Below are 25,936 nucleotides of genomic sequence, written 5' to 3' on the forward strand. Positions count from 1 at the left end.
AAAGAAAGGAGGAGGCATTGATACGAGGCAAACGTAGGATTTTTAATCACATTTCTTTTAAAGTGTATGCCCTAGGTCAACAGGAACCAGTGTTTTTTCTAAGTGAAAGTGAACAGTAAGCTTTGCAATGAAGAATAACAATTATTTGGTGTCTCATATAAAATGAAACACATCAGTGTGCTGAAACTTGAGACTGCTCCTCATAGAAGCGGTGGATAGATTTCATTCATAGCTAATCTTGTAGATTCCTTAAATCAAATACCAGATTCACGCCAACTATTTGTATCAGGTGATGTTATTTTTTCATAATTTATTGTGAGTGGTTCCAACATCATGTGATTTTTTTTTTTTGTGAAGTACTTTGTAACTTTGTTTAGATAAGTGCAATACAAACAGTTATTATGATCTTTAATATGTGAACAATGCATTCATTTTGGGCAAAATACAAGCAATGACAAGCCTTTTCAAACAACCTCTTCAGAGCTTTATGTTTTCCTCTTTGTAGATCCTCTATAATTGCTCAATAAAATGAATCACTGTAGTAATAAAACCAGCAATGTCTTTTTTTCCACAATGTATAGGATTTATTTATTCAATTTTGAAAAAAAAAACTGTTTCATCATTATATTAGTTGTATGTTTAGCATGAGAAGGAATAGTTTAAACTAATCTTTACACATTCTTTTATCATCATATTGGACATTTTGCCAGAAAAACATGCTTCACAAATTATGTGAAGTAATAAATAACAGAAAACATATAGAACCATTTTTTATAATTACGTTTTTTTGCATCGAAACAAAGGTAGAAGAATGGGGAGATGTTTGGGGTGATGGTGAGACCCTGGTGTTGGGAAGTAGCCGGTCCGTGGACTGTGGCGGCCTGATTCACAACACCAGCTGTCCCACCCCACCAAGCCAGCAGATGGCGCTCTGATGGTAATGGTGGTTCTCCATTGGGAGGGAGATAAGTGGTTCCACCTCACGTCGTCCTCCCCACGGCACTCGTCCTCTTCCTCTCTCTCCGAATCTTTGCTGCATCTGTGACAGATGTGGAGGGAGAACATGCAAATTGGAATCAGAGGAAACAATTGGAGGTGAGAAGAGCGAGACGGAGACATGAGGCAGCTTTAGTCTGGGTTCTTCTTCATCATAAACCCAGACATAAGGGATTCTGGGAGACTCTGCCCCACCTCTCTACACCTGACAGGCATTAGACCACCCACAACCCCCTGCTTCAGCTCTGGAGCTTCTGCTCTCCACAGCTCCAACAACATCCTCTATGCAAATTTTATAATCACACCGCAGCTACCAGGAATGTGTGTGTACGTACAGTGAACGTGGGTATAAGCTGATACTTAGCATATGAAATGAGTTGGGATTAGAATGAGATAAAGAGCAGAGTGTAGAGCAGAGGGAGTGTTACGAGGGGTCACTCATCATTTTGCCTCTATGAAGCACTTTAAATCTTCCTGACTGCTCTCACAGGCACTGGAACAGCACGCTGGGCTCAACTGAGTGATTAACAACACCAGCAGTTTCACCAATTATTGCGCACTTGAAATTAAAATGTTGTAGAATATCAGTGTGATGAAAAAGGCAAAATACTGAGGATTTATTTATAGGAAAGGAAGAATCACCTCTCAACCCTGTGATCCCAGAGCAGTCCGGTTGATTCAGATAATTAAAATATTTCACTTAAGGCATTTAGCTTTTGTGCATGTAAAGTGTTTCAGTGTCCTGTTCTGGGACGGACCAATATGTAGAGTAGTTAATGCATTAAAGCAGGACTGCAACTGATTATTTTTACTATTGGTTATTCTTTTGATTATTTTCCTCAACAAATTCATCTAAAATAATCTATACAATTGAAAACATTTCACAGATACTAAGTAATCATTTTTTTTATTATAATTATAGAATTTCTGGATTAATGATTTGACAGCATTGACATTGAAGTGTGTGTGTGTTTTTTTTAACTAATAGATTAACCTGACTGGAACAGTTTGTGTCCCTTAGACAAGCAGCAGAAACTAAATATCTACAGAACTAAAAAATCCAGAACCTAACACCACAAATGTTCCATTATGCCTACTTGTTGATAAGAGCACATGTAACCATATGACCTGGATAATGTGATTTAAAAAAAGCTTCTTTGTCAAAGGTTATTTGGTGAAAAGCTCAGACGGAGAAGTAATAAGTAAAGAGACGAGCAGGAAAAAAATTGCAGGATATAAAGGAGGCACTGCCTGTCATTACCAGACTTAATGTTACTGACAGAGATACATGTGAAGCTGGGCTAAAATACACTACTTCTCTCTTAAGGTGTTTATTTCAGGAGCCCATGGCCTTACCAGCGACTGTAATGTCAGGGAAATGTGTGTTTGAGGAATCCTTTGTTTGTTGTCTCTCTGTGTTTGGCTTCCAGGGCAGTTGTTCTTTCCCTCACACTTGTCTCTACGTGTGTTGCTGTCCACTGAGAAACATCTCTCTGGAGAGAAAGTGTGCTTTTTTTTTGAATCATGAATAATTTGATACATTACAGAACAGTGGCCCCTTCTGCAGATAATTCAGGCATATGCACAACACCGTAATGAAAAAAAAAAAAAAAATCTTGTGCAGCAAGATGGTGTATTTCACATTTGCATATATCGAAACAGGAACGCATCCACCATTGATGTATGTATTTGCATTTAATATCTACCTTTCGTATTAATAGGTTTATAATGTGTGCAGTGTGTTTTCATCAAAATGAAAATAGGGCACACGGTCACATGTTTAGCTGTGTTGTAAAGTGGAAAATTTAATCTGATCTAATTGGTCCTAGTAGATACAAGAATAAATGCTTAAAACCTAACATGGATTTTATAGGATATTCAATGGTAGGAGTTAAGGGCAATTTAATATATCGTTTAGACTCCATGTGAGATTAAATGTGAGCATTTGTGTCATGTCAGTAACCCCACATTGAGACGGTTACTATGGTATTTGTCGCATTTTACTCACTGGAGCTACAAGAATCTATATTCTTTCTGCATTCACATCTGTTCCTTTGTCTTTCACCGGACCTGTGTGAAGCTGACGGGAACGCGAGCAGCAGCTGAATTCCTTTAAATAGCCCTGCCTGCCTCATCATATGGTTGCTATGGCAGCCAGCCCCTTGTTTCGAGATAACGTCCACATGCTCAGAGAGACCTCCTCCACCTGAACGCTATAGATCCACAGTAGCAAGCGATGCAGCCACTTAACGGCACATATGAATAAGGTATTGTGTGTCTACACACCCACGTCTTGAGAAATAATCAATAATCGGAGCTATGCATTTGTGCGTGCGATCAATCAGAAGCCTCTCTTCGTGGGTTACTCAATGAAAACGCTTGTGGAAAAAAGTGTGCGAATGATATGAAGGAGGGAAGAAGAAAAAAATGTTAACAAGGCAGATGAGGAAAAATCCAATGTTGGTGGAAGAGGAGATCAAAAGTGAAACAGATGAGTGAACAGCTGGTGCAAGAAATTGGGTGATACAGAGAGAAATGAATAGTGAAATGAATGATCTGGAACATATTTGAGAGAAGGAAGGACTTGAAAAATAGCTATTGATAGGAGAGTATAATAGTAGATGTCATCTTTTCAAAGACTCCTTTCTTTCTAAATATCTCCTTCTTCTCTCCGTGCTCTTTTTCTTTCTCACCACCTCTCCCCCATCTCCTCCTCTCATTTCTGCGGTTCCCAGCCCCCATCCTTTGTCTGGTGCCCTGCCTACCTCTCTCCAATTTTTACCGAAGCTCTCAATTAGTCATATGTTTAGCTGAGGGTCAAAGGAGACATTAACAGCACAGGTCCGTCGGCAGCTGGTGAGTGCGCGGGCGGATCTACGTAGACGAACCTCTCGAGCTGACTTTGTCCTGAATCTGTCCCCTAAGTGCACTCAGAGAACTATTGTGAAGCTCAAAGGTGTGAAATCAATTACAGGGAGAGAGCGAGAGAGAGGTGGACTTTTAGGGTATCAGCAGGTTTCACAAAGCAGAACGTAAAGAGCTTTTTAATGCAACATAGAAATGGATTTAAGATCAATTTAACAACTCAAATATTCAACAAAAGTCTGACAAATTTGGGTTGTTCTGACTTGGAAAAGAGCAAATGCAAATTTAAAAAGGATGAATACAACAAAGTACCTTCTTATATCTATGTTGACACATATAAAGCATTGATCTCAACATGTGACAACCACATTTTGGAGTAAAAATGTACAAATGTGACCTTTACATAATTTTAAAGATTCCAAATTATACATATGTATATTAATTCATTCAAAAATATGATATTCAATTAAGTCAATATGGTAGAATTTACATTAAGCTGCTTAAAAATCAAAATTGTGGATTGAAAATACTGCATGACTCCTTATAACAGGTATAAGAGGACTTAAATTGAATTAATCAAATGATTCATAGAAGATATATTAATAATTTTTTTGCAGTCAAAACTGTTTTAAAAAAATAGAATATTTATATTTATAAATATGTCCACATACAAACTCAACAGTGGGTAGCCAGATGCATTTCTTCACTTACCTTTTTTTATCTAAATCTTTATGAGATGAGTTTCAACAGTCCTCACAAACATCCTCTTTTCCAGCCTAAAAGGGAGACAAATCAATAAAGGGCGGTCATGTAAATAATCCATATGCAGCTGTTTATTTTTGAAATTATCTCCATGGAGTGGAAAAAAAGGATCTCGCAGACGATGAGAAGTCAAAGAAAAGTCGATAAAGATTGCACCCTCAATTTCCACTTAAAACACACAGGCAGGCTGATTGCATTTGAGAGAGTTGGCCGCGCCTCAGCATCTCCTAATGCATCTGTAAATTGAGTTGGAAAATGACAACGTCTGTTGTCTGCACTTGGGATGAAAGCCAGGGAGGCAAAAAGCTTTGCTGTGGAGAACCATCCTCCCTATGTCTGTGCTGTACCCACACCATTAAGCAGCAGACCTCCACTTGTGTCAAACACTATTGTCTTTAATTCCCTTCTATCTCATGCTGAGAGAGACGGAAACTTGGAATACTAATGTCTCGAGTTTTACAAACGCTGTGCCGCCTGTTTTTTCTATTTCTCAATCTTTGAATCGGATGACAAATGACTGTGTTAATTAAAAATGAACAGTCTACTGAATTACACATTATTTGTTGGGATTTATTATGATCTTAAGCAGCACAGTGGGAGGCTGTGAGGTGTTAGGGCGAGTATAAATAGACATGACTCTGTTTTTTGTGTCCATTATTAGGGAGCTGTGGTGGTCAGCTCTGAGAGCAGCAGTGATAAGGGTGATCGTTGAGCATTTGCCAAGCACCCATTTCCTCTTTACCCTAGTCTAAAAGGCCCTGTGCCAAACACAGGTACACGCACGCACGCACAATCCTCGTGTTCCCTTTACTCGAAGGTGAACGCAACCATCTTTCTAATAAAATAAAAACAGGCCTTTCTAAATCTCTTTCATGATCTTATTTTTAAATTGTCATTAGCACAGAAGCTCTTTAAATGCCATCCAGTATGGGCCTCTGGTATCTGATGACGATTATCCTCTGCAGTATAAAATAACACCAATAAAAAGCCATTTAATAAGATCATATTCTGCACTTTCCTAAAATAAACCTATTGTATTTTGCTTACTCGTGACAGTATTATATTATAGTATTATTATAATTTATTTATTTTTAAAAGGGAAAAACCTTTATTTCTCCATTGATCCCTGTTCCAGTGTTTATAGGCATTAAACTAATGGCTCCATTACATCCATACTGGAGCAGTTGACAGTTGCATGTGAGATAAAGAGAGAGCGATGCATTATAAACTAAATCAATAGTAAATACCAGAGGTTTGACACATTCATTTTCACAACCTTTCTCTCTCTCACACACACACACTCATATGAATGCACCTCCACATCCACACCCTATACGATCGGAGGGTCTATTGTATGTATCGTGTCTACCCTCATCAACATTCGCCTCTTCACCATTTGACGTGAATGGTGTGGCCGCACCTGCTTGATGCGCAGTATCGGCAGAGATTTGAATGCATATGAGCCCGACCCACAGCTGTCACGTACGAGCCTTGGTTCTGCACACATTTGTACAGACCTTCGCACAAGAGCACACAAGCCGCACACCCACACAGTTGTGATAAGGCCTGAGCACTGGTAGTCATTTAGTTCAGCTTTGTCTTTTTACAGCGTCTCCCCAGTGAACTGCAGAAAACGCTTGCACTCGCAGTATTTGAATTATTAGCAAAACGGCAAAGCTTAAACTTAATCCAGTGATGTTTATAATCTGAGCTGTGCTCGGTGTGTATGTGTGGTGCCTAATAAGAATGGAACACACATGAGAGAATGCTGCTTATCTCAGTACAAATGTGTGTGTGTGTGTGTGTGTGTGTGTGTGTGTGTGTATGTGTGTGTATACCCACCTCTGAAAGCTCAGATGTCCTACATCCGAATTGTGTCAAAAGAGAATTGATGTGAATCTTATGACCACAGAGGAGTCATTGCTCTTTGTGTCAGAGCGTAAAGAGACGCGAGCATAAATCATACAAACAGAAAAAAATCCCATCACTCAACATCTCATCTAACATTACATTGAAACACTGGTTTTTGTGCCACAGTAAACCGCTGCATATCTCTTGACTCACTCTATTGACTGTTATAAATCAGGCAGAGTTACAGTGTTTTATAGGCGCTTGGATGCCCTCACCATCACCACCTCATGTAAGTATATTATTTGAATGTCTGGCCTTTGGTTTAAGTGCAGATCTATAAATTTACAAGTCCCTGCCTGATGCTTGCGGATGATTCTGGCACAGAGGCATGCCAAAGGAGCACTAACCCTGATGACTCCTGGAGGTTGCCAGTTCTGGGCAGGGCAAGGCAAGGGAAGGCAGGGGGCGGCCTGGCCTGTTGGCTGGATGGATGGATGAGTAGATGGAGCTGGATAGCTGGCTGGGTGGCTGACTGGGTGCTGGGCTGGCGAGGCAGAGAGCTGTAAAGAAACAACAAGGTCAGCACTTTGTCAGAACACATTCAGCGCCGTAATGCTGGTCAGTGAAAATGTTCTGAAGATAGTGGATATGAAGCTGAAAGGACAACGGCAATTCCCAGCACCACCGCTACCTAAAGCGGAGAAGCCAGTTTTTTTATTTTCAAAGCTTTATGAAAAACTCTTCTTTTATATATCGACATCAGGAACCATAATCATCAACTGATAATGAGGTGGTTTGACATAATGGCTCCTACAGTCTAGGTATACTGAGGCTGGTGATTATGGATTAGCAGAGATCTCCAGTGAGCGGAGACTTCCCCTGACACGAGGCAGTTAGTAAAAAAGCAAAAAGCAGGATTACTCTCACATAGACTTAGCACAAACACACAGGCAGAACACACGCGTATACGTACATACACACAGACATGCGCAGATATATACATGCACACACCTCAGACCTACACACTCTTGTCGGCCATCACAGACAGCGTGCCGGCTCGGCAGCCATTTTGCAGGGCTGCTCCGGAATGTTCAATTAGGGTAATTGTTGCTTACGCCATCATTTCTCAGCCTTACAGACATCATATATGCAACAAAGTACCGTCTAAATTACTGTGGCATTACAACTCAGTGTGTCCAAGTTATGGGTGTCCTTAATTGTGCGTGTCTTCGATGTCTTTCGAGGCCGCACGGTGTAAACCAGGACATATATGACGGCCAGCAATGTCAGTTATTGTGCAGCCATGTGTGAGCGCCACATGGCATGAATGTATGTACGCTGCATGGCTTGTTGTAACGTATGTGGCCAGGGGGGCGACAAGCCCTACAGCTCGTCAGCGCTCACATATGGAGGAGGGGATGAGTGTGTGCATGTAGAAGAGGGGAGAGGAAATGGGAAGGGTGAGAAATGGAATAAAATGGGAGAGGAGGGAGACGGAGAAAGCGGTGGAGGAGAGGAGAGAGGGGCATGAAAAGAGAAATGTACAGCTTGTTCTCAACGACACCATTTTTACTCACAGGCTATGCAGTTTGGTCACTGTTAATGCAGTTTCAGTGAAGCTGGGGGCTGAGAATATAGATTGCTTTGTCCTCACGATATAGAACAATTACAGAATAGATTAATAAATGAAAGCCCACACCTGTCACGCATCATATGCTTTTTATAACTGTAAATATTTCTGCTTTAAAACCAGGGGTGACTGCCTTGTTCACATATTCAGATATATTTCCAGGGTATTGCACAATGAACGGCTCTGTGTCACTGTAAGTGAGTGCATGATCTGTGCACTTTCATGTCCAGAGTTCGACCCTTTCCAACCTAACTTTGCAAACCTCGCCCACATGGTTCTAACCACTAAACGGCAGACAAATGATCAGAAAAAGGATGAAATCAGTCAGTTCTTACATAAGAGATATTTTTGTCTAAAGGAAACTTATCTTTCTAAAGGCTGAATATCGTCTTCTGTGAATCCAGAATAATGTCACTGAAGATTTTACCTTCTCACGCATCATCTGTTCAACCCCCAAAAAATCTTTCACTAGTCCTACTACAAATTACTCGAGACTGCACCCTCTCTACAAAGATCTGCAATCACATGAGCAGGATTTAACAAAGGCCACATAAAGATGAGAGCAAGTCTATTAGAGCGATTGACACAAAGAGGGAATTGAAAATGTAGCGTCATATGGACGAGGATGAACCCATCGACAGCCTTGAGAGACAGAGGCTGAATGAGGCTTAGCTGGTGCTGCATGACGGCAGAGGGTCGGGCTGGGTTGACGACCAGCTGTCAAACGGGACAAGTTGAATAAGGGCGTCAGACAGGGGGGGAGAAGACGGAGAATACAGCGGCGCAATGCGCACATGTCATCTCCTAGAAATGAATGCCACCTTACTGGAAAACCTCAAACATGACGATCACACACGATATGCACATGCTTACGGAGGAGCCGTGCATATACCACTCAACATACAAACCCTACCCCAACCCCCCCCACCCACATACACACTCACTAAGAATATGACACGAGACTGCATATATGATCTGCCGCCCTTTGTCTGGGTTTATCGGTCAGCAGTGGCCAGCAGCTCGACACATTACGCTCCTGCTCTCCTTTTTTATCTCCATCTCTCCCACGCACTCACACACGCACACACTCACTCACTCACACACTCACACACACTAACACACACATATGCACACACATATGCACACACACACACTCTCTCTCACACATGCAAACACGCACACCGGCAGTCATGTGCATGGCAGATGACCCTTCCTCACACATGTGTTTTAACTTCATTCTCCATGGTATGTCTATCACACATTACAGTAGTGTCATGACCGCCAACTACCACCCTTCAACATCCCCCCCCCCCCTTCCTCTCAGCCTCCGTGTCCTCAGAAGGCACCCCCACCCCCGCCACCACCCCAACCCCCACCCACCGGGTGATCATCTGCTGTGACCGTGTCCTCCTATCACCGTGAGTCAGGAGTGTTCGACAGCGCTGGGTGGTAAGGTGCTGGTGGTGGTGTTGGGGTGGATCGAGGTGAGGGGGAAGGGGGGCACCCTGTTTGACTTCATTTTATTTTTTCCCTGATCATATATGATCACTAGGAAACTTTCCCACCCATCAGTCTGAGGTATGTGTGGTGCTACAGCGCCAGACAGAGGGGACCCTTTGTCTCCCACCAGCACCGCACTGGGAGGGACGGCATATGTATACACACACACACACACACACGCATGTACTGTACATACTGGCATGTCTATGAACCTACACACACTCTGACAGCAACTACACACACGCTCATACACTACACTGCCACATTACCGGCACAGAGGTGAAACACAGGATGCAAAAGTGACAGTACTGACATCCTGACGCACATCTGGGGCTGCACACCTGTATATGTAAATCTGCTTAATATACAACTCTGTGGGAAAGCAATGTGTACTCACTCCATTGTGCATATGTACAACATGTGTGTCAGAGTGCATGTGAGTGAGAGTGTGTGCATGTCCTCAGACTCACCTGGCAGCACCCCTGGCACTGGTTGTCGTGGTAATGCAGGCTCAACTGGGGTTGCAGAGCTGTGACACCTGATGTCCCTCCTCCCTCTCACTCTCACTCTCACTGCTGTAGTTATAGGATCAGTAGCTACACCCTAGCACTGTCAGAAGAGGGGGAGATGGAGAGGAGGGGTTCTTATTGAGCCTGGTGGATCGTACCACCAGCCCTGCTGAGACTGGGGGATGCCAGGGGGCAGAGCTGGCAGGGTTGATGATGATAACGCTCCATCAAACAGCCTCCAAACCACCCTGCTGTCTGCGCTGAGTTGGTCTGTCCCTGCTCCCGCTGCTCTGATTGGACGACGTGCTTCCTCCTTCATCAAAATGTAAAATTCCAAGACAGAGAGAGTAGTGCAGTATTTGTGTGTGTGTGTGTGTGTGTGTGTGTGTGTGTGTGTGTGTGTGTGTGTGTGTGTGTGTGTGTGTGTTGTGTGTAAGAGAAAGACAGACAATGCATGAAAAATACATGCAGACTAATATGACTGTATGCATGAATATAAGTGTGGATGCATGTGTTTGTTTGTCTGAGCGTTCATGTAAATGTGTGTGTTTGTGCCTTTGTGTCGGGGAGACGATATACAGGATGCCATTGTCTGTGTGGGCGTGTGATAGAGGAAGAGGTAGTCGAGGGAGAGACACAGGACAAAGAGAGCAAGAGACAGGAAGACATGGTGTGTGTGTGTGTGTGCGTGTGTCTGCTTGCGATAGAGGGAAAGAAAAAGAGAGCAGTGTGTACGGCCTGAGAGCTGTCATCATTAGTCTCTCTGCAGCGGATGGTGTTGGGCTGCAAAGGGGCTTGTCCGTCAGTTTCTGTCACAACATGTCACACTGAACGGACACACACCCATATCAACACACACGCACACAAATATACACACTTTCCCAGAGGAGATCATGTCAAAATGGGGGCCTGGTTGCTCTGACAAGCTGATACAACCCCCGACAACCTTTCACCCTGCTCCTCCGACTCCTCACCAACGGAGTCACACTCAGGATCAATCCCCCTGATTTGTCGGCCTCGCCCTGAACTGAAACATTGGGCTAAAAAAGGTCAGGTAGCATAAGACAATGTGAATCAGGGAGCATGGCACCCATGAAGGCAGCGAAAAGGGCAAGAGAGTGGCAAGAGGCAGATGGCAGCGAGCGCTCAGTTCTCTCCTGAGTACTAACCGGTGAAATACTGCTGACTCACTGCGCTCGAGGCAGGCCCGAAAACACACAGATCAAGGCTAAAAACCCAGATCATTCACCCAAAGCAATTCAAATAACCAATAAATGTCAATGTCGTGATGAGAGAAAAAACACAGCGTTTTCTTCCTGTCCACTTGATCCCCTTGTAGTTCGCTACTGTGCCGAGTTTTATGGTCACATATAGTAAAAAAGAGACCTTCCCTTTTTTACTGGCTTTTCTCTCTCTTTCTCTCTCCTGCTGCCGATTTAATTACATTCTATATTTATCGGAGCTCAAGATGCTATTTTGGTTTCGAGACTCTTGTCACTGATATCGGGAGGCTACATTATTCAGAGTGAGAACACCGGGGGCCGTCAGATACAGAACATGAGTGCTGTCGTTAACCCTACGGAGGAGGACGAAGGAACACACCTAGAGTATAATAAGGCAGATCGCATCTTGTGTGTTGTGTGACAACTTCTTACGCTGTGGAGCCGTGATCTGGCTCAAACTGTGTAAACAGCAGCGGCGGTCTGAGGTGTGGTCCGTCTTTCTTCGTGTCTCCATTTTCTGTGCTTCATCTCAAATCTCAGCTCCAGAGGATCAAGACCGTTTCACACACAAACACACAGACAGCAGGGTACCACAAACACAAATGCAGAGGTGCGTGTATGGTTGTGCATGCATATTCACCCACATACACACCCGCTCCCACACCCACACAGTCGGTATAGATTGGTGTCTTCCATATTTGGTTGTGATTTATGATCGCTCTACAGTAGAGGCCACAGTCATCTAGGAGATGATGGCCATATTGATCTGATAAACACTTTCATTTACTGCCAAAGCCCGCCATTCATGCTCACACTTACACACACTCTGTGCACATTTGCACACACACGCACACAGCAAAGACACATAGATTCACAGCAGGAATAACCCAGCTTTCTGCCTCATCAATTCCCCACCTCCTCCACGTCTGCTTCTCTGTTTCTCTGCTCTTTCTCTTCTCCTCCCCCCCAGGCCACCTCGCCCTCTCCTCTGCTCCCGACACGCGTTAACCCGTTCCTCTGCCCTCGTTCTCGCTTTCCACCAGCATCCTCTGCCAATCACCCGGTTCTCCACCAATAATCTTCTCCCCCCGCAGAACCACGGCCTCTTTGTTTCTCCCTTAAGCTCCGGCCTCATGCTAACGTTATATCTCAGTTTGCCAATATTTCCTGGCAAGTGTCAGACAGCAACATGCTGGAGGTGACTGAGTTCATACACAGGATTTTGTATCATATGTATCATGTTTTGGTTAAAAGACATCTTAACGCACAGATATGTATTTTTTTACGTCTATATTAGATCATTGAAGGACTCGCAGCATGGTCAAAGTAATTATTCCTCATCCTGATTATCTCTGAGATGTGATTCCTTGTCGGGGGAAACATAAACTGCAATAGTTCAGCAGATGCTTATGTGATGCTTCAGCTGTTGAATCGGGTTTATTCATTGGTCATGTGTACGTCCTGGCAAACTCAGCAAAGACACAGGCAGTAAGAAAACACTTTTCTTGGAAAAGCAAAGATGATATTTTGTTCCAACAACACAGAAACTTTGGGAAATACCCACTTGATGTGACAAACCCAAAACAGCTGACGTCTCTTATTACCTCCAGCTACACTTTAAAATTTAATTTTGCACAGAAATATGACTATGGATTTTATAGATAAAGCTGCAAAGGAATAGCTTCACAGCCAACATGTACAGGAAGGTTGATTAGGGCGAAACCTTTTGTAACATTCATACAAGCATCTGACTATTGTATCAAAATTGACATGAAAATACCTTCAATGGGGAAGATTTTAAAGTTCTGAATTTACCACACGGTTGGGACAATAAGCAACTCTGAATGATGTCTGCATATTAAAGCTCTGTATTTCCACAGGATTTTAGTGGCCCCTCCCTCCAAACCTTTCAGAGACAGCCTGAAAATGGCTGTAGAGAGAGGGAGACATGAACGCCAGGAGCTCTGTACCTCTTTGGTTAATTGTAGGCTTGTCTGTCTTTTAGCAGGACAACACAAAAACTAGACAAATGATTTTCTTGAAACTTGGTAAAAGGATGGAGTAGGGGCCAAGTAGGGAGCCATTGATTTTAGGAATGTATTCGATTAAGTGGGCAGAAGCAGGATTCTTTATTTCCCACTTTATTTCACATTACCATATGGAACATTTTCGAACATTTCTGTAATTTTCTCAACAAATAATGTAAAGATCTTTTATGTAGAATTTGTATAATATTATTCTATTATATAAAAATGTATATATATCTGGAATCTTCAAATGTGCCCCATTATCCTCATCTCTACATATTTATCAGTCTTGCTCTGTCTGTGACTGCTGGCTTTTCAACCCAAGTGTGACCATCTGAAACGACTGAACACTCAATTTATATTTATATATAAATATACATATATATTATATTTAGCTATGACTGGTGCCATGAAGTATGTGTCGCTACAGCCAAGGGGCTAAGATCTGCTTCATAACGCCTCCAGTTGAGGCTCCAGTGTTGCAACACAGTGCTCCACCATAGAAGCCCAAGAGTCATTTTAGCAAAATTGTGATCCGTCACCGTTTATAACCATGGTCAGTAGCTTGGCCACTGCATGTGTTGAATATTGCACACAGTCTGTCAGGGTTGTCCACGATAGACCACAGGATTTATTTCATTAGTCCATTCCATTATTAGTTTTTTTCATACTGACGTCAGGGATTAATCCAGCATTAGAAGGACAAATGTTTTCCAGTTTCACTACTGTTTAATTGGTGTGATGGGTCAAACTGCCCTAATTAGCCCTAGTGCTAACTCTAAAATTAGTAAGAGAGTTATAGTGTCTCATGATGCTCTGAATGTTCATTGAAAGGCTCCGCTGCTATAACAAGAATAACACTCTGAAACTATATATAATTGAAATGAAAAGTGTTGTAGATGTAAAGATATATTGAATATGATTTTTGAACCCATATGATGAGAGCATATTCTCTGTGTCATTAGTGAGTAAACAGATAATGCTAGAGAAGTGGAAATGGGGAAAAACACACACCAGTAAGTGCGCAACATATTCTCACTCACACACACACTCTCACTCTCTCACACACACACACACACACACACACACACACACACACACACACACACACACACACACACACACACACACACACACACACACACACACACACACACACACACACACGAAGGCTTTCAGTTTCTAAATCAATCCCACATCCGTAGCTAATGTAGTGCTGGGCCCTCTTCAGGAAGCATTAGGCCTATTAGTCAAAGTGCGTACACATTCCTGTATGTGTCTGTGTGTGAGTGTGTATGTGTCTGAGTGTGTTTGGAAGCCGCACACTCAGCAGTAGCCGATCTTAGTGGATCCTGTGGGGTCAGCAGGTGCAACAGGGAACGAGGGACCATCTTATTGTGTGTGTGTGTGTGTGTGTGTGTCTGTCCCTCCCCTCGATATCCTCTGGGCTCTTTATTGCTCTAAAATTATCCTCCATTTACTGGAAGACACTGGACAGACAGACAGAGAAAGGGAAAGAAAAATATGGACACTCTAGTTTGAATGTCTTCCTGGATCACTTATGGGAGCAGAACCAAAAGACAAACAGACTTCTTGCTTCGCCAAATAACATAATGTAGTGAGTGCAGATAAGTTAGGCAGTCTGATAGATGGAAAAACTGACTACGTCTCAGCTAACCAGAGGACACATTTCAGCTTTGTAACGCTAATGTTATGTTAGCTGAATTTATAGTTCTACATTAGAGTTAATCGACAGCTGTGAAGCACCTAGTCACATATAGTCATGGGCTACTTCATATCCTACAGAAGCTAGATCCATATGAGCGTTTTAGCTCCATATCAGTTTTAATCCCTGTCCATACCAACACCCCTGAAAAGCACATCCTCAGCTTGTCTCATCTAGCCAGTGATACAAAATGGAGAACAACATGTAACTATGACTGGTCAAAGCGTGTTCCATTTTTGGTTTTTAAAATGAAACTATGATTTAAAGGCACAGTGTATAGAATTTTGTGATATCTAGTGTTTAGTTTGTCAAGTCTGGCATCCGTAGAGAGGGTCCCCTTGATGTAAATATAAAGTATTTAAATATAAAGGGCCTTTTTTGAGGAAAGAAAACTACAATTCATACAATTTAGATGAAACCAACTAGTGAAAACATCATGAGGATTATTCTACATTAAATTTCTGCCAACAGTTCCCTTTCACCTAAATCTTACACACTGGACCTTTAAGAAGAATTAATACAAATAAATTCCAAAGCAGTTTTCTACTCAGTCATGGGACATGTCAAAATAGGTTGTAATGGATGTAAACCCACTTATGTAATTACATGCATAGCAAACCCTCGCTCTAAATACCAAAGCAAATTAATGACTATAAACACAATAACACGTGCACAACATGGCCTGATCATGTACAATACACGTGTCACTACAGTGTGTTGTAGTGGTGCAATGGACGAGTGAAATCCAACGTTGAACTATAAATAAAAACCTGCACCACAGGACTCACATTAACCCTTGTGTTGACTGTAAATCCAGTTAAGGTTGCTTGACTCGTCATACAACATAAATCATGTTGGCTCGTAAATACACAGGACTCTCAGTGGCCTTGAATTAAGGGTCAATTCGACAGCAATGTCTCTTTGCAGAATTAGTCAGAATTAGCTACTCAGGATAATCCACAGACCTCAATGCAAATTATTTTCAAAGGGACTTTTTCTTAAGATGAAAGTAGTTTAATTTGTTTGCAGAGAAATTATTGGATTATATATATTTTTTTATCTGCAAAGTCTTTGTGTAGAGCAACCTGCCTCATTGAAAGGGCTAAAAGCGTCAGTGTGTAGGATTTAGAGATATCTAATGGTGAAGTTGCATGTTGCAGCTGAACACCCCTCACCCTCCCCTTCCAAACCTGAAAGAGAACCTGTGGTAGCCTTCAGTTGTCATAAAAACTCCAAAAGTTTAGCTTGTCCAGTTTGAGCTACTGTTAAAAACCATGGCCGCCTCCATAAACAAATAAAATCAGTGTGCTTTCTGCAGCAGAACCCTTCTGCTCTACCCAGGCGCCACACCTCGCCTGAATGTTCTGGACATCTTCCTGTTGTTATGAACACGTGTTGCCCGCATATTCTCCTGCTGCGTTCTTTGTATGTCTGAAAACAGCAACTGTTCTCAAACAATATATTTTAAAAGAACCTTAAAAAAACATTTTAATCAGGCAACACAGTCTCTTCTTCTGTGTGTGACATCCGTTCATCTTAAATGTGGTCCTCCATTTCCTCTTTGTCTCCTTCCCTCACATGGCCTTGTGCCCCCTTCTCCTTACACTGTATTAGTCCCTGAGGAGTTTCGCAACCCGAGGTGGATCAAGTCTCTACAAATCAATATCATCCATTCATGTGGGTTACAGCTCATGAATAACCATGCACATGCACAACCAAAGTTCATACACCTACAGCGCAAGACCCAAGCAAGACCCACAAGACCAAAAAGGGATGGACTCAAAATGAGATTCTTCGTTATTACCAAATAAAATAAAACTAAGTTTCTCAGACTTTATCTCGTCATGCACACATTGAATGCGGGCAAGACTATCAGGAACACCCATATAAATAATAGCCTGTACTAATGCCGGCAGTAAGCACTCAGATCAGTCAGACAGGGCCAGTTAATAGACCGGTAGAAATGCTGAGGATAGAACATGAGGGCAGAGGATGGAGAGATTCAGTGGAAAAGTGAGAGGGAGGAGAGGAAGGAGGAAACTAGCAGAGAAAGCGAGACAGTGAGGCTGGCCATTATAAATCATATCCGCTGTTGGCGCCGGCCATGTATCCTAGCAACCAGACATACCCTCCGCCCCTCCTCCTCCATCCCCTTTCTATCTTCCGCTAACAACCTGGTCACTCTTATTACCCATACTGCACTGGGCACTGCCCCAGAAACCCATGACAGTGTGTGGTTTGCGCTCACAGCGAGCTGAGTGATCCGCTCAGGGTTTGTATCAAACTTCCACTGATCAAACATCATGAGAGCTGACCCCTGATAATGGACACACTGCAGACTGCTGTCACTCACTCACTCACTCACACTCTCTATCACTCACACATGCACGTACGCACTCACACACGCACGCATGCACATGCACACACACACACACACACACACACACACAAGAGAAAATATAACAGTGACACACTCAATCACGATCCCTCTCACAGGCCTGTTGTCTACCAGGGTTCACTGATTTTGAGATATAAATTTCATATACTGTTAAACCTCTAGCTAGCCTGACTAGCATTTAGCAGGCCAGCTCCATGCTGCAGCTTTAGGCCATCTCCTCTTTAAAAGCTTCAGCCCGTTACTGGTCTCCAGACAGCCACAGTCTTATATTACCCCTGCTCCTCTTTTGGGTTCAGCTACAGCCTCATTGTCTGGCTTATGAAAGTTTGAGCACTCAGCAGAGTGAGCAGACAGTAACACACATGAAGGATGAGTGTGTGCATCTGTGAGGAGCGAAGGAAATGAAGCACTCAGGAACCACTCAGTCAACCCATGGTCTGAGAGCCACCAGAAGTGGGTGGTATGAGAGGAAAATGTGTTTGAGGAATTGAGCGCAAAGTAGCCAGGGTGGGTGTGTGTGGGTGTGTGTGGGTGTGTGTGGGTGTGTGTGGGTGTGTGTGGGTGTGTGTGTGCCAATAGAACACAATGACGCCACCTTGTGGATCAGGATTGCCAGGTCTCTCCTCAAATTTTCATTCGCCTGTAAGAAAGAAAACGATAAAATATTTAAATGTAATTTCGCAGCTCATCACAGTGTTACTTGCCACCATGCTGGAAGGAACAAAAACATAAGTAAAGCTTGTCACGTTTTTCTTTCTTATATATTGCATATACTATATGATGCCCCATATTATACTGCTGAATACTGTGGCTCCCAGACAGTGTACAAGAAATACACAGCCATTTCTCGAAGGATCCTCCTGAGCTTTTCAAGGACGACACCTCTTTAAATCTATAAGATAGACCTGCTTTTAAGATTTAATGAGATTCACAGTAAGAGCAAAAGTTTAAAAAAAGGGAAAAGGTAAGATAGTGAAAGTGCTATTCGTTAAGCAGCAGGATCAAACTGTACACCCAAGTCCTTCAGGATAATGAAGATTAACTTTCCCTTTAATCTCTGCCCTTATCTGAAATTATAGGAAGAAATTTATGCAGATAAGAAAAGGTTTAATCTTCCGCCAGCAATTGTGTTTCTACTTATTATTAGCTTGGATATTAGTGTGAGGGAAACCAAAGTCATCTACCTTGGTTTGTCATTGCACAACAGCCTCAAGACACACAGATTCATTTTGAGGAGCTGGAAACAGCCTCTTACTTTCTGTCTGAGCGTGTAATTCTAAGTAAACCCCTAGTTTTGATAATGCAAATATACATTTCTGTCCCAGTTTTCCATTGTGTCATTTGGTTACGATTGGTTTGTTTAGTAAAAGACAAGAATGGAAAAAGTAGAAAAGGACTACAATATAGCACAGCTTATAACTGGTCAAGTTGTCATTACTGCACAGACTCTGGCCCAAACACACAAGATGGCAGTGTACGTATACAAGATATTTTAGCTTCATTTCTGAATAGTGAGACGTGTCGTTTGGATCAGTCCCAATGTCCACCCTCATGGACCCAGATGCATTAGTATGGTAAGTAGGCAGGGGTAAACAGCGCTGCAGCCAAATCAAATACAACTGAAGAAACTGGGGACCACTTCTTCTAATGTAAAACTACAACAGAAAAAAAACATTAGATGCTCCAGACTGCTCCTGTGGTGTCCCCCAGAGGTCACTCTGGCTGAAAACATGGTGTAACCGACGCTGTTTTAAATGGAATTGGAATCTTTTGGCTTGCAGACACTTGGGTGACACCACAGGAGCAGAATGGAGCTTTTTCTTTCTGGTGTTTTTTTACCTTTCAAGAATCGGTCACCATTTAATTCAATTGTATTGGATTTGGCTGCAACTCTGTTTACCTCTGAAAATCCTAAAGTGTTTTGTGGACTCAAACACTTCACCCACTCTCTCCATCAGCAATGTGGTGAGCAGATAATGAGTGGATTTCCATTTATCGGGTGAACCATCCCTTTAAAGTTCCCTTACATCAAATTGTATATTTTTCTCCATGTGTCTGTAAACTATTTAATGTTGAATAACATTGTTTTTTTTTTTTTAATGCTATGCTAAAATGCTAAGCTAGCCCAAGACAACCCACTTGTATTTTACATTTTACTATTAATTGTTGTTTGATGGTCTCAGGGGGTCAATGGTGCATTACCTGTGTTGTATGAAGCCACTGGAGGCCAGCATGTGTATCTCCGGTGCACAGGTTGTGGTTTAGCTAGCAGTGGTTAAACTCCTCTGATTGCTTCTAAATCCTTAAAAACACAACTTCTACACTGTTAACACAAAGTCAACACACACTGACTGTGAGGGGGAGTCACTCCGGTAAGTTTGAACTAGTGTAAAAAGCCTAAAAACGACGGGGACCAGCGGCCACCTGAGCTGAGCTGACCGTGTGACAACCTCCGGAGACACTGCTGCTGCCTTCACGTGCAGATGGATATCAAACTTTTAACTTTCACTGTTTGCTGTCCTGGCTTCTAAATACTGGAACGAGCCCACTATTGACATCAGGACAGCAGGACCTACACATCTTCCACCGCAGACACATCTCTTCCGACTACACCTTGGTGAAGAAGGTGATGTTAGACAACCATCGTCAACTGTTTATATTTAAAAAAAATTAAAAAATTTGTTGCACTTATATGTTGCACTCTACTCAACATGTAGAACTTGTTTTTTTTTTTAAATCTAATGTTCATGATTCTTGCTGTTCTGGGTTTGTACCCTCATGGTAGATACACTTATTGTAATTCTCTTTGGATAAAAGAGCCAGCTAAATTATATGTAATGTTATAATACTAACTATCTAGACACCAGCCCAACACAATACAAACATGAGATGATTATGAATCCTGTTGTTAAAATTTAAGTCAATCGCGCGCTGCAAACTTTGTGTTTTGTTATTGTTAATTTGAATGTGGGACATGTTTATCAACATTCTTTACGGGATGTACTTTAACGCATCAAAATAAAAGTGAGTGGCTCCTCTCCGGATGTGGAGACACTTCACCATGAGGAGGATGGCGGAGGAGGTCCCGGCTGCCCCCGAGCAGAGGTGAGCTGTGATACTGATCCTGTTCTGTTCGAACTCATCTTCCTGTTACCCTCCGTGTTGTGATAACATTACACCGAGCTACCTCTCCGGTTGACCGCAGGAAAAGCCTAAAGTAACACTCGAGTTAAACCAAACCTCCTTTAAAAATGTGTCATTTTAATATGTGCATGGTGAAGTAATTGGACCATAATCTCCTGCCTTTCTCTTTAAAATGTTGAGTTTGTGTTGGCATAAGTATATTTCGATGAATGCTCTGTATGCCGAAATAAGCAGCAACTACCTTAGTTCATAAAATAAACTATTATAATGTAAAGGTGTATGTTGAGGCGCAAGTTGATATTAAATTGACATATTTGACGTCTCAAAACATAAAGAAAAAAGTGACTGTTTTTCTAGAAGCAGGTTTCACGGAGGTACTGTATAGATTGTATAGCAGCAGCTCTGATAACACCAGAGACACATGATCAAAGTTCAATGTATAGTTTGTGTGTGTTTTTGCATGTTCTGTCTCTCTCTGTGTGTGTGTGTGTGTGTGTGTGTGTGTGTGTGTGTGTGTGTGTGTGTGTGTCTGCCTGGCTGCGTGTTTTCTGTCTGAATCACAGCTCCTGGATGTCAAGTTGGCTTCCCTCCTGGTGCCCCACTTCTCCCTCTCAGCTCAAAGATGCAGAGGAAAAAATGCTCAAGAGTAAGTTTGGTGTTGATGAGTCGTGGAAACACTTGAGAGAACTCGTTGCATTGTCAAAGAAAATATAAACTGGATATAAAGGATCAAGAATATCTTAATTATCCCTGAGGGTCAGTTTGTTGTGCAGTCAACGATAGTCACACACCCATCAGGCAAAAAAAGTTATAAACATGATACAATCTAAAAACCAGTGGAAAATAAATCAATAGTCTTGCAAAGTCATGAAGCATTGAAACACAAAAAAATTTAGTAAAAGGCCAATGAAAATAAGATCACAATATCACAGTGCCTTTATGAAACCATTTGAATTCACTAGATCCTGACTTTTTTCATCAAAAATCCATTATAAATGGTGAAAATGTTGAAAAATACAACGTTAAAGACAGAGAAAACATTTCTGGAATGCGCCCCCTGATACAGTTCCATGCCAGAATTTATTGGCTTCTTCCTTGACCAATTCCACATCCTTCAAAAAAGTTTCGTAGAAATCCATTCTGTTTTTTGTTTTTTTGTGTAATCTTGCCTTTAAACAAACGGACTGGGGTGAAAACATAACCTCTGGGTGGTGGGTAGGGTCTTCATCTCATAGATTACTGACAGGTCGTTCAGGTCGTCTACTGATGCTCTGCAACCTGTATTTGTTTTTGAGATTGAGAGACCTGTTGAAAAAACATGAATCATTCTAATGAAACTGAACGAGTTTTGATGAGTTCCATTTCAGCTACTTCACCTCTCTCCCCCCTCCACCTCTGTCCCATCATCTCTCCTCCTCTGCAGGTGTGAGGCGGCCCTTCTCCAGGCAGCACGTCCGCATATCCAACAACAACTCTTTGTGGACGGTAGCATTCTCCACTCATCTGCAGCCATCCTCCCCATCTTTCCCCCAACCCCCTGTCCCGCCCAGGCCTCCTCTGGTTCTCCTGCATGGCATCGGGGGCGGTGTTGCCCTCTGGGCCCAAAACTTGGACTCTCTCTCTAGCGATGGCCCAGTCTACGCTCTGGACCTGCTGGGCTTCGGCAGGAGCAGCCGCCCCCAGTTCAGCGCCGACCCAGAGGGAGCTGAGGAGCAGTTCTTGGCGGCGCTGGAGGAGTGGAGGGAGAAGGTGGGACTGGAGGAAATGGTGCTGCTGGGACACAACCTTGGAGGATACCTGTCTGCTGCCTACACTCTGAAACATCCTCACAGGTGCCTCTGTGTTTGTGTGTGTGGTGACTATGAATATACAACAAATGACTTGCTTAGAGAGCAGTGACCAAGTAAATAGAAATAAAACTTATGTCCCAATGGAATGAGTTGCCCTACAGACAGAGAGAAAAACAGGTTTGAGTCAAAGAGTGTGGTGTTTAAACTTTAGGATTTGTCAACTAATCAAATAGCTGAAAGAAAATTAATCTGTAACTATTTTAATAACTGATTCATCATTTCAGTGTTTTTAAAGCATATATTACCTGACTTCTGGAAAGTTGTTTTGAGCATTTTTGTATACATCTTTATAATTCACAGATTTATCATTTTAATTTATGATGAGCTTAATATTCAATTGCAGCCAGTTTTACACAGAGGGGCCAATTAACACAGAGGGGCCAAATATAAATCCGTAACATCCACACACAATTACTGATTCAGTAAGGTGCACATTTAAGTCCTTCCATGTTTAGTGTTGTCTCTACAGCTTTGAGCAAAGCCACACATCATTGAATATATTTTGAAAATGTTCAATATTCCTTTTTCAAGCACATTGTGTACAATTTGTTATATTCTCTTTCAAAAGACAATTGACAGGACGGGGTGTATATTTACCCGTGTGTGTGTGTTTGTGTCTAGAGTAAAAAGTCTGCTGCTGGTTGAGCCGTGGGGTTTCCCTGCACGCCCCGACAACCCCAACCATCACTCTATCCCAGTGTGGATCAGAGCCATAGGGGCTGTCATGAGCCCCTTCAACCCTCTGGCTGGACTCAGGCTTGCTGGACCACTGGGTCAGCATGTTCACACACACACACACACACTAACACACACAAACACACCCACACGTATAAACACACACATGCATGCACATAAACACACATATTCTTATGATTCTGTTCACAAATATTGTCTCACCCCCCAAAGCTGTGTAACATTTTTTAAACTTACTAAATTAACATATTAAACACCAATACTATGATTTGACTAATAATATTGGCCATGCTGTCTTTCCGCTACCTTTACAAAGAAGGCTATGTTTTTTTGGCCCTGTCCGTTCATTGGTTTGTTTTTCAGCGGGATTATGCACAAACGGATTTTCATGAAATTTGCTGAAAGGATGGGACATGGGCCAAGAAACACATTTTTTTCACTTTCTTTACCATTGTGTGATAGGGCTTTTTTATTTTTTACATTTAATATATTTCCCAGATTATTCGTACTGTAAAGTAACCAGCAGTAGCCAAACTAATATCTGAAAGTAAATGTCCTTGTTAAATTTGTCGTCACTCAGGTCCCACGTTGCTTCAGACCATCAGGTCTGATTTTAAACAGAAATACTCGTCTGTGTTCGATGACAACACTGTGCCTGACTACATCTACCATCTGAACGCCCAGACGCCAAGGTGAGGACTCTTTAAGCCGATATGCACAGGTATGTTATATCTCAGCACAGTGTACGGTATTAATGTACATCATCTGTTTCAGTGGAGAAACAGCCTTTAAGAACATGACCATTCCCTACGGCTGGGCTAAGAGACCGATGCTGGAGAGGATCGGCCAGATTCAAGCCGACATTCCCATTTCCTTCATCTATGGATCACGCTCCAGCATCGACAGCAACTCTGGATGTGCTTTGAAGAAAACTAGACCAGATGTGGAAATCATAGTAGGTTCAGTATTTTGTTGTTGATTTTGGGATAAAAAGAGTCATTCTCAGAAGGTAGAGCTCCCAATCGTTCTAACAGATTGGTGCTTTGTATGCCTCGGCGCCAGCAACAGCCAGAGGCATTATTGAAATATGAAACACAACATCTCTGTAAACACTTTGTCAGGTGATCCGAGGAGCAGGCCACTATGTCTTCGCTGACCAACCAGATGACTTCAACCAGGCTGTCCTTCAGATCCTCGCCAGAACAGCGAGGAGGAGTGAGGATGAGGAGCAGTGAGAGTGCCTTCATTCAGAAAATACACTGGAGAGCAGAGGGATTAAGTGACACTACGCAGCCACAACAGTTCAACTGTTCTGCCTCTTTGTCATGCACTTTAGTCTTGAGAGACCCATCACTGATTAAAGGCACTTCTCTCATCAGTCCACACTCAGGCCCTCTCAAAGGCTTGAGGGCGGAGGTCAGATGATGCCACTGGGTTCTTTATCCGGACTCATGTAAATACATTTTATAAAAATAAATTTGAGATGAGTCTGTGTTGCTCACTAAGTGTTTTTCGTGTCCTCATGTAGTCAGAGTCGAATTGGGATCCATTTCGAAATATGAATTCTGAGAAGCGATTGGGAAACTTGGATTGAAAAAAAAAAAAAAAGGGATTTTTCTCAAGAGGATATCTTGTTTAGTGTAGAGGTCCAAGCAAAGTACACAGATTGTTCTTTTCCTGACCCGTCACACACTGAGAGAGATGAGGGAGAAATAAGTGGAGCAAAGGGCCGCTGTGGTTTTCATGAAACATCCTCAACCCTCCAGAGGTACCCTGACTGGGAGCAGCCAGCAGAGGGCAGCACAGTGACAGCATGCACACATCATCTCCCCTCTGCTCTGCAGAGTGGTCACAGTGATGTCCACACAAAGTGTCCTCATATGCATATTGAGCTGTGACCCACTCAGGAGACCTGGACATTGATGCTTTCAGAGCGCTACGACTCTCGGCTCGCTGCTAAGTCAAAACTGCAGTGACAGAATAGGGTCAGAGATGTGTGTTGGGCTAAAAATAGGCCTTCTGTTTCAGGAGGCACCGACATGAGTTAAACAACTTGGTCCTTCACAGGAAGCCATTCATTTTGTGCATGCGTGAGTTTTGCAAAAATAGCTCAACCAAAGAAAATCAGCATTTCGTGGACATTTGGTTCTTTTTGTTGTGCTGCACATTCACTGCATTCATTCTCACATTCTACCTGTTCACCAGCAGAGTTTGAAAGGACCTGGGGGTCACAACACCCCACCCTCACACACAAAAAAGAAGGCATTCTTGTCTTCAACCAAACATCCAAACCTTTGTGGAAAGCTTGTAATAAGTTGTGATTGGTCTTTGGGGACCCCCCCCCCTCTCAGCGCAGCAATTGCCTGCTTTGCCTTCCCTGCTGTTTATGGTATGCCACACTAATTTGGGACAGTTAAAGCTTCATCGTTTTCCTAAACTTGAACATAAAGTTAACCAGATAAGTTCACAGGGGATTATAAAGGGAAACAGAAAACACAGTAGCCTTTATTGAGCTAGGAAGTGCATGAGGTACATTCATGGAGCTCAAGGAGGATGTGTCATTTTTGTGAGAACAATAAACACTAGACAACAGGGCACACTTTTAGTAGTGTGGATTTTTATTTCCAGTGAGTGTCACTAACAGATGGTGAGGGTGGAAGCTGGTATTAAAGGCTGCAGTTTGGTTAACCCACCACAGAGTGAGATGACACCATGGAGATGGGATATTTTTGACTGCTGAACTCCCCGGACTTCAGCAGCGC

General features: G+C 42.5%; 1 protein-coding gene and 1 long non-coding RNA gene across 2 annotated transcripts; one reads left to right on the forward strand and one right to left on the reverse strand.

The window, feature by feature from the left end:
- Nucleotides 1–21: 21 nt before the first annotated feature.
- LOC138405848 (uncharacterized) lies at nt 22–20,099 on the reverse strand. The gene is made up of 6 exons (XR_011239516.1): nt 19,690–20,099; nt 18,083–18,127; nt 10,075–10,213; nt 6,882–7,034; nt 4,573–4,637; nt 22–1,039 (listed from the first exon to the last, which is right to left on the reverse strand). It is a non-coding gene; the product is annotated as an uncharacterized lncRNA (long non-coding RNA).
- Nucleotides 20,100–20,498: 399 nt separating this feature from the next.
- On the forward strand, nt 20,499–24,679 carry LOC109631636 (1-acylglycerol-3-phosphate O-acyltransferase ABHD5). The gene is made up of 7 exons (XM_069515887.1): nt 20,499–20,592; nt 21,195–21,277; nt 22,055–22,463; nt 23,103–23,254; nt 23,755–23,866; nt 23,949–24,129; nt 24,296–24,679. The coding sequence occupies exons 1-7, from the start codon at nt 20,531–20,533 to the stop codon at nt 24,407–24,409; spliced, it is 1,113 nt and encodes a 370-aa protein (XP_069371988.1). The 5' UTR covers nt 20,499–20,530; the 3' UTR covers nt 24,410–24,679.
- Nucleotides 24,680–25,936: the final 1,257 nt, after the last annotated feature.

Source organism: Paralichthys olivaceus, chromosome 20, assembly GCF_024713975.1.
Source record: "Paralichthys olivaceus isolate ysfri-2021 chromosome 20, ASM2471397v2, whole genome shotgun sequence".
Classification (NCBI taxonomy): domain Eukaryota; kingdom Metazoa; phylum Chordata; class Actinopteri; order Pleuronectiformes; family Paralichthyidae; genus Paralichthys; species Paralichthys olivaceus.

Coding starts and splice junctions, on each gene's coding strand:
- LOC109631636 (XM_069515887.1), top strand. CDS start 20,531: ATGTGGAGACACTTCACCATGAGGAGGATGGCGGAGGAGGTCCCGGCT. Junction 23,255..23,754: donor CAGGCTTGCTGGACCACTGG/GTCAGCATGTTC, acceptor GTCGTCACTCAG/GTCCCACGTTGCTTCAGACC. Junction 24,130..24,295: donor GACCAGATGTGGAAATCATA/GTAGGTTCAGTA, acceptor ACACTTTGTCAG/GTGATCCGAGGAGCAGGCCA.